This window comes from Octopus bimaculoides, chromosome 4 (genome assembly GCF_001194135.2).
Source record: "Octopus bimaculoides isolate UCB-OBI-ISO-001 chromosome 4, ASM119413v2, whole genome shotgun sequence".
In the NCBI taxonomy this organism is placed as follows: domain Eukaryota; kingdom Metazoa; phylum Mollusca; class Cephalopoda; order Octopoda; family Octopodidae; genus Octopus; species Octopus bimaculoides.
The window spans coordinates 12,208,485-12,218,033 of record NC_068984.1 but is presented as its reverse complement, the minus strand read 5'-3'; the positions used below and the strand labels follow the sequence as shown (position 1 = coordinate 12,218,033).

Below are 9,549 nucleotides of genomic sequence, written 5' to 3'. Positions count from 1 at the left end.
GAGCGAGATCGTTGCCAGTGTCCCTGGACTGGCTCTTGTGCGGGTGGCACATAAAAGACACCATTTCGAGCGTGGCCGTTTTCGTGCGGGTGACACGTAAAAGCACCCACTACACTCTGAGTGGTTGGCGTTAGGAAGGGCATCCAGCTGTAGAAACTCTGCCAAATTAGATTGGAGCCTGGTGTTGCCATCCGGTTTCACCAGTCCTCAGTCAAATCGTCCAACCCATGCTAGCATGGAAAGCGGACGTTAAACGATGATGATGATATCTGTTAACATGAGATGTCAGTGTTATTTTCATTTTTGCGTAATTTAGATGACAGTTTATTCACCACACCCTGTATATAATGTCATTAGCAATTTTTACTCATTGTTGAGAATATTCCCAAGATTTTGGAGACTAGGTCCACAGTTTACTAGTGAGTTAGATGTGGAATAGGAGTCACTAGTTCACTCCCTATAGTGATTGATTTTCAAAGCCCCTTGTTTCCTTGGCATGATTGTGGTGAGAGGATAAGCAACTTTGTTGAGTAGTACAGAGAGATGGCAGTGCCACAGTCAGTCAGGGGTTACTTTGGCACTAACGTTCAGTATCTGAGGAAGTAATGACATAGAATTAATTCTAGGTGCTTGCCACCCTCCAAAATATGGGATGGTCACAACTGGAATGCCTTCACTCATAGATCTGTTTGCTCAGAGTTGACACAGAAGCTTACTAACAACAATAACAACAACTATAATTTCTCTAACTATTTTTAACTGCTGTAGTATATAAATATATATGTTTTAATAAATACATACCATAATAAACAATATATATATGTTTATTACAGAACCTTAGAGGAAATCAGGTTTTGGTCACAGAATTCTGTAGTGGTGGATCATTATCTAACTTCTTAAGGGAACCAGAAAATTACAATGGTTTAAGTGATGAGGAATTTTTAATATTTTTTCATGACATTGGTAAGTACTACTTTGTCAAAGTCTATTTGCCATGTAAGAATTAACCCTTTTGATACCAACCCATCTGGACTACACCTGGTCCTATAATATAAAATTCATTATAAAATAAATGAAATTAAAATCTTCCTTCAAAATTTCTTGTTCGTTTATGTTCTAAACACTAGCTTACCGTATTTCCTCATCATCATCATTATTTATTGTCTGACAGAGGTTGGACAGTTTGATAGGAGCTAACAAGCCAGAGAACTGCTACACCAGACTCCAGTTGTCTGTTTTGGCATGGTTTCTATGGTCGGATGCCTTTCCTAACACCAACTACTTTACAGAGTGTACTGGGTGATTTTTACATGGCACCAGCATGGGTGCTTTATTTGTGGCACCAACACAGGTATTTTTTACATGGTACCAGCACAGGTGCTCTTTACGTGGCACGAGCACAGGTGCTTGTTATGTGGCACTAGCATGGGTATTTGATAGCATAAAAGATGCCTCAATTTCAACTACACGCATTCAGAAAAAAATAGTTTTAGTACATTGACACGTAAAATACACCATTTTGAGCGTGGCCGTTGCCAGTACCTCCTGACTGGCCTTCATGCCGGTGGCACGTAAAAGCACCCACTACACTCTCGGAGTGGTTGGCGTTAGGAAGGGCATCCAGCTGTAGAAACTCTGCCAGATCAGATTGGAGCCTGGCATAGCCATCTGGTTCGCCAGTCCTCAGTCAAATCGTCCAACCCATGCTAGCATGGAAAGCGGACGTTAAATGATGATGATGATTGAAGCATGTAATATGGACTCAGCTTCATATACAGACCCAGGGGGCATTTTTTTGAAACATTTTCTTTTTAAAAAAAGTTTGTCTTATATACCATCAAAGACTGTAATTTTGACAAGGTTATTTTCCTAAATTCTTCACAATACTCAAAATTAATTAAATCAAAGATGGTGTGTTTCAACCAAAATGTGGTAATGAAAGGGTTAAGAAACAGATGTAATGGAGATTATGTGCTAAAAGATATTGAACATAACTACTGGCAGGCTTTTGTGATATTAGTGTCAACTTATTGTTCATTATTTTAATTTCTGATATACGTTGTGTATGTTTGCATATTTGCTCTTGTGAATATTAAATTACTGTACTTGATAGCATAAAAAAATGCATATGCATTGTTAGACACTCCCTGATTTTAGCAGTACGTATTCAAGGAAAAGTTTTTTAGTTCATTAAAGCATGTAATATCAGCCAAACTGCGCATGTAGGACATGGAGTGATTTTCAAGACATTTTTATAGAAAAAATACATTTTATATGCTATCAAATACAGTGGTTTTGGTGTATGTTAACACATTTTAGCATGTTTTAGTTTTGTTGGGAAAGAAAGGTTGAAGAGTTAATGATCAAAATTATGAGCAAACATGGTCATAGTTTGTCTATTTTTTTCATTTTTATTACTGTCTCATCAGCTTGAACTCAAAAACAACTAGTTATAAATAGATTTTTAAAAATCCAGTTACCACAGCCATAAAATATTTATAGCTCAAAGCAATTAAATGATGTTAGCTTATTTTGCTGAAGTAGAAATAGGGCAATAGGTAGGTACAGTTCACTGCAGCAAGTTGTATGAAACCACAACCCATCAAAATACTCAATGTTTTGATAGTTTGCATTATTATTATTATTATTATTATTATTATTATTATTATTATTATTATTATTATTATTATTATTATTATTATTATTATTATTAGTAGTAGTAGTAGTAGTAGTAGTAGTAGTAGTAGTAGTAACAGTATTATTAGCATGATGGAAAACTGGAAATTTGGGTTTGCTTTTGCAGTATTCCTGGCAATAATCTGTATTACTCCCTCTTCAGGTTTCTTTAACTGTAGATATGGTTAGTGGAGTCAAAATAGATTTTTTCTTTCTATTGTTGTTGTTGTCATCAATGCCAGATTATGAAGTAATTATAATGAGAAATGTCAACCATTTCAACCATTAAATGACTTGTATTGATTAGTTTGCCTCTGTTGAACCAATTCCATGACTCATATTTTCGTTTAACTCATTGAAAGTGGACACATTATGAAGGAATCAACTGTTATGTTGCTTAGATTTCTTCATCTTCCTACACTAAATGACTATATTTGTCTGTATTTTATTTAGCAGAGCTTTGAAGCTCCATAAATTGTATAGACTACTAAATTAAATTCAGTTCAACATGAGGTACAGGCGTGGCTTTGTGGTAAGAACTTTGCTTCCCAACCACATGGTTTCAGGTTCAGTCTTGTTGTGTGGCACTTTGGACATGTTTTTTACACAAGGCAAACCAAAGCTTTGTGACTGGATTTTGTTGATAAAAACTGAAAGAAGCCCTTTGTGTGAATATTTATATGCACACACGCACACATACATATATAGTTACATAGATAGATAGATGTTTATGTTAGTGTCTCCTTGCTTTGACATCATGTAATAGTTGTAAATGAATGTCACCATCATACAAGCAGTGTTCTTCATTTCCAATCTTCTGTGGAAAGTAGTCTGGCCAGGGGGAAATGTTACCTTATTTGGAAACATGTGAGGGTTGGCAACAGGGAGGGCATCTGGCTGTAGAAATTCTCCTTCAACAAATTCTGTCTGAGTCATGCAAGCATGGATAAGTGAATGTTAAAATAACGATGAGGATGATGATAAATGTACCACATTATGACATGGTCGTACAGATGGTTAAATGTACATTAAGCAGTCCATCTTCTTTCACAAAGTCTGCATTGTGTTTGTGACTAATCCACTTAGCTGTCATTAACTCTCGTCACCTACTCTAGTGCTGTTTATTATTCTTTGTTGCAAACTGCTTAGAATGCTGAGTTTTAATATTCAAGTGATACTCAAGAGAAAATATCTGTAGTGTAGTTCTTAATTAAAATACATGTTCAAGACTAGATATTTACTTGTACATCAGTAATCCTACTTAACATAAGCCATCAAGTTTTTGATGAGAAGAGCCATGTCCCCCCCACACACACACACACACACAATGGCGTATATGACTCTGGTCTCTACTGTATTAAGCTCATTCACAGATATTGCCCATGCAGCAAAATTGTAAACTTGAGATCATTTGTTATCCGAAGCAAATATCTGAAAATCCGCAAATGAATATTTGTGGATTTTGAGATAGTTACTTGGTAGTTTTTATAATAAAAGAATATAATTAAATAAAAAGAATAGAGTGAGCAAATTGTTTTGCTACTTCAGTTTACAATTGTTTCATGTTAGTTCAACATAATTAATCTTGCAACATTATGCAATAATCTATGCAGCTATTGATTACTTTTCATGTGCTATTCAGAGTTACCTTTATAACACTTGCTGAATAAAACTTTTCAGCATGACAGAGTTATGTTATTTATTGCAAAAAACAAGTAGGTTTCTCTCTCTGACATTTTACGTAGTTCAGCTTCCACAATTAAATGAGTAAAAAACAAAATAGGAATTTTGAAAGAAGCATCTACAAGATTTAGTTTTTAAACAGCAAATGGCTTTAGGGATCCACCGGAATAGAATAGTCAAAGGGGCCCAAAGGTAAAAATGGTTGAGAACACTGGTTCTCGAGGCTCACAACCTCCCATATTTTATACAGCAATTGGTGTGATACTGTTGTGTCGACGCCCCCAGGCGAAGAAGTAGGATCTCCCAAGACATATAAATAGAGGTAGTCTGGCCATGGTAGGTGTGTTGAGTAGCAGTCGAGTAGCTGTTGAGAAGCAGTCGAGTAGCAGTTGAGTAGAGATTATCCGAAGGTGCTAGATAGCAGTAGCTTGAAACATAACAGTTACCAATGAAGTTAAGTAGGTGATTGTGTTGTCTTCATGTAGCTGATGTTTTACTGGTTTTTGGGAAAGTATTTTTCAGTTACCATCATGGTTTGGACTGATACACACCGCATATTTGCTGTTGAAATGTTTGTCAACATGTAGAATGTGGCGGGGGGGTTCTGGAACTGGGATGGATGCATATTGTTACTTGTATGATTATGGAGTGCCTGCTCAGTTTTCCAAGTTAGACCCTGCTGTGTTCTCTTCATGGAGGATCCAGCTGGGTTTACAGCTCATGTTGGTCCACCATATGCCACATTGTTATGACAGATGAGGAGATAACTCATGGAGAAGGGGACTGACTGGGATGCTGCTTTTGACGGGTCACCTGGGAGAACCTGAGAATATACCAACAAATGGTATATCCAATCAATGGGCTGCAATGGCGCATGATCCCCACACCTGATCTGATGTGTGCATTTCAAGATTTGGCCTAGTTTCTAAGGCTGGATGCCCTTCCTATCACCAATCACTTTACAGAATGTTCTGGTTACATTTAAACTGAAGGCACACTGGGTGCATAAATAATAGGGTGTGGACTGGGTGCATTCGTTGTAGCAATCCATGTTTAACATATTGATTTGTTGTTGTTGTTGTTGTTCTTGTTTTTTTTTAGTTTATTTTTTTATTATTTGTTTTCGTTATATTACCAGTTTGTGGTATGAAACATTTACGTAAAAATGGATTTGTACATAGAGATATCAAACCACCGAATATATTGCGATGTCAAAATGAAAGAAAGTAAGTTTCATACATACACACATATACATACCTATATACATATATATATATATATATATATATATATATATAGTTTATACAAATTGTATTGTTTCTATATTCTTTCAAACCTATTTGTTTTTGACTTGACTGTATTTTTTGGCTTCTTTGTTTTATCTTTGTATGTTAATTTTTTGTCCTGCTTATGTTAATTTATTCAAATGTTAATATGTTTATTTACTTGTGTTAATTTAGCCAATATCATGTTACACATTCTGAATTCCCTTAAGCTTGTCTACACCTATAGAAAACAGCCCATTTAGCTGTAAAACAGATTCTACCACGTTCTTTAGTAAATTACACAGAGACAATAACTAACTTGTAATATATTTCTTCAACAGTTATTAAATACAGGTGTATAAATTTTTAAAACTGCTTAATATGGTCTGGGGACCACATAAAAGTGACAAGCTGACCAATGCCTTGTGAGGCAATTTGTTAAGTAGAAACTGCAAAGTTATTGTGTGTGTGTGTGCATGTGGGCACATGTGCACACACGTGTGAATGTGCGTGAAATGTTGATATTCTACATTTTCACTGCTTCAACAAACTGCTAATCAGCTTGTCATTCCATGTTGACATTATGACCAATTGCTCTGCTGTTTTGAAGACATCAGAATAAAAAAGAAACCTTATCTGTGAAAAAAGGGTGATGGTTGGTGACAGGAAGTGCATCCAGTCGTAAAATCCTGCCTCAAAATATTTCCCTGTCTGAACATCTGCTCACACAGAAAGACAGATATTAGATGAATTAATGAATGCAAGACTATAAATTCAGTGGGTGAACACAGTCAGTTAGATAAACCCAGGTACGTCACTGGTACTTAATTTACCAACCCTAGATCAATAAAAGGTAAAGTGACTTTATTGAGATTTGAACTCAGAATCTGGAGACCCATAGACAAATGCTACAAATGTTGAACAGTGATGTAAATTTTAGTTTGTAGAAGTACAAAGGTGTAAAGCTGAGGAGTAGTGGGAGGCAAGAGAATATGAATGAGGAAACCATTCTGATTGTTATGCTCTCTAAATCTTCTTCTTCTTTCTAGAACTGTATATAAACTTACTGACTTTGGTTGTGCAAAACCACTTCAAGATGAAGAAGAATTCATGTCATTGGTTGGAACTGAAGAATATCTGGTTTGTTCTTTTTTATTTCTCATCTGTCCTATTTATTTATCTTAAAGATTTTTTTCCCACATGGTTTTAGTTTAGTTATTAGGAACAGATGTGACTGTGTAGTTAAGAAACTTGCTTCACAACTGCATGGTGTTCTGTTCAGATTATTTTAAACAGGGAATTTGTGTCATTGAACCAAGGGTGGTTTCAGATGGGATGGTGTAAAAAGAATTATATAGCTGCAGGAGTGGTTGTGTGGTAAGTAGCTTGCTTCCCAACCACATGGTTCTGGGTTCAGTCCCACTGCATGGCACCTTGGGCAAGTGTCTTCTACTACAGCCTCAGGCCAACAAAGCCTTGTGAGTGGATTTGATAGATGGAAACTGAAAGAAGCCCTTCGTGTATGTGTGTCTGTTTGTCTGTGTTTATCCCCCCACCATCACTTGACAACTAATGTTGGTGTGCTCATGTCTCCGTGACTTAGCGGTTCAGCAAAAGAGACCAATAGAATAAGTACTAGGCTTACAAAGAATAAGTCCTGAGGTTGATTTGTTTGACTAAAGGCAGTGCTCCAGCATGGCCGCAGTCAAATGAACTGCTAAGTTACGGGGATGTAAACACACCACCATCGGTTGTCAAGCAATGTTGGGGGGGGGACAAACACAAACACATAAACATATATACACACATACATATATATATAAATAATAATATAAATAATATATAAATATAGGTATATATACATGCATATATGGGTACAAGACATCAAAAAAATGTTAAACACAATGAGAAACGAAAACATAGAAAACGAACATTTTTCGAACAATGAAAAAGAAAGAGAAACGGGACCTGCAACATAAAGAGTATACCCCTTCATCAGTTGTCCCTGTTCCATCTACTCTGCATTTCGAAGGTAAGGACAAGACCCAACCTCGTTAAAACAGTCCTTTCCGCAAAGCAAATTAAATAACATTTGGGATTTTTTGCAGAAGGTGAAAGTGTTAACAAGAACAGGACAGTGAGAACAAGACAGTAAAAACAAGCGGTGAGGGCTGTTGAGCCAAGACGATAGAAAAATTATTATGAACGCTAGGTAGACGACCATGAGAGGAGACACGAAAAGGCACGTCTTTTCTTTAGGAAGGAAATGGACAGAAAGAGAGATCCCCTTTTGTCACGTGTCAGCGAAGAGAGAGTCAAGGAGGAAGAGTGAGAGAGAGAGAGAGGGAACAGTGAAAGGGAGAAAAGAATAGGGAAAGGGTGGGAGAGAAAAACAGAAAGGATGAAGAACAAGAGAGGGAGAGAGATAGTAGAAGAGTGCGCATCGTAATTATTAAGATAAAACTTACTTGGAAAAGGATGCGTGGTGTTCGATCATATAATAATATAAATATATACAATGGGCTTCTTTCAGTTTCCATCTACCAAATCCACTCACAAGGCTTTGGTCGGCCCAAGGCTATAGTAGAAGATACTTGCCCAAGGTGCCATGCAGTGGGACTGAACCCGGAACCATGTGGTTGGTAAGCAAGCTACTTACCACACAGCCACTCCTGCGCCATTTGTAAATTTTCTGGAGTTTTTTTTTCTTCTTTTCTTTTACGTTTCTTCTGATCTTTTTCATTCTTTTTTAGCATCCAGACATCTATCAGGCTGTATTTTTTGAAAGATCAAAGCAGTCGTTTACTGCTTCTGCTGATCTTTGGAGTCTTGGTGCCACACTATACCATTCAGCAACTGGAATTCCTCCGTTCATACCATATGGAGGTCGTGAAAATCGGATTGATATGTAAGTATTCCTGTTTTTTTTTCTTGAATAATTTACATTTCTGTAAGTTCTTTTGATAGCATCCTCCTTCAGATTGTACAAAAAAAAACCTTCCATCAAAATTTCTTGGTGACTCAACCTAAACAGCAGCTACAGTTTGTTGACATGAACCCATCATCATCATCATCATCATCATCATTTAACATCCGCTTTCCATGCTAGAATGGGTTGGACGATTTGACTGGGGACTGGCAAACCAGATGGCTACACCAGACTCCAATCTGATCTGGCAGAGTTTCTACAGCTGGATGCCCTTCCTAACGCCAACCACTCCGAGAGTGTAGTGGATGCTTTTTACGTGCCACCAACACGAGGGCCAGTCCGGCGGTACTGGCAACGGCCACACTAAAAATGGTGTTTTTTTACGTGCCACCTGCACAGGAGTCAGTCCAATGTTTTTGTTCACATGCTACCGGCACAAGTGCCAGTAAAGCGAAGCTGGAAACGATCGTGCTCAAATGGTGCTTTTTACGTGCCACCGGCACGGAAGCGAGGCCGCTGCTCTGGCAGTGATCCCACTCGGATGGTGCTGTTAGCGCTCCACTGGCATGGGTGCCAGTCATCGATTTTGGTTCAGTTTTGATCTCACTTGCCCCAACAGGTCTTTGAAAGCTAAGTTTAGTGTCCAATGAAGGAAGGTTGGCATGGGTGCCAGTCAATGAATTAGGTTCAATTTTCGATTTTGATTTCGATTGCCTCAACAGGTCTTTGCAAGCAGAGTTTTGTGTCCAAAGAAGGAAAGGTACATATAAGTGGGCTGGTAAAGACCACGGGTTATGGTCTCACTTGCCTTGCTGGGTCTTGTGTTTATTTTCTCTTATTTTGGCAATTTAATTATAGATCCTTCTTAATCAACTATTTGTAAAAGCTACAGAATTGTCCTTCCAGTTTGTAAACTTTGTTGTCACATTTTTAATTCACAACCAACATGGAAAATATTTGTGTGATGAAATAAAATTCTATTAATTATTCATGAAT

At 37.3% G+C, this 9,549-nt stretch overlaps 1 protein-coding gene across 4 annotated transcripts in view; it reads left to right on the top strand.

Moving 5' to 3' along the window:
* LOC106883543 (inhibitor of nuclear factor kappa-B kinase subunit epsilon) overlaps positions 1 to 9,549 on the top strand; it is an 84,792-nt gene that overhangs the window by 30,512 nt on the left and 44,731 nt on the right. For all 4 annotated transcript variants that reach the window (XM_014934584.2, XM_014934607.2, XM_014934599.2 and 1 more), the window contains exons 4-7: positions 834 to 963; positions 5,498 to 5,585; positions 6,674 to 6,764; positions 8,378 to 8,532. In XM_014934584.2, the coding sequence (XP_014790070.1) occupies positions 834 to 963; positions 5,498 to 5,585; positions 6,674 to 6,764; positions 8,378 to 8,532 (464 nt within the window). The remainder of the gene's footprint in view (positions 1 to 833; positions 964 to 5,497; positions 5,586 to 6,673; positions 6,765 to 8,377; positions 8,533 to 9,549) is intronic.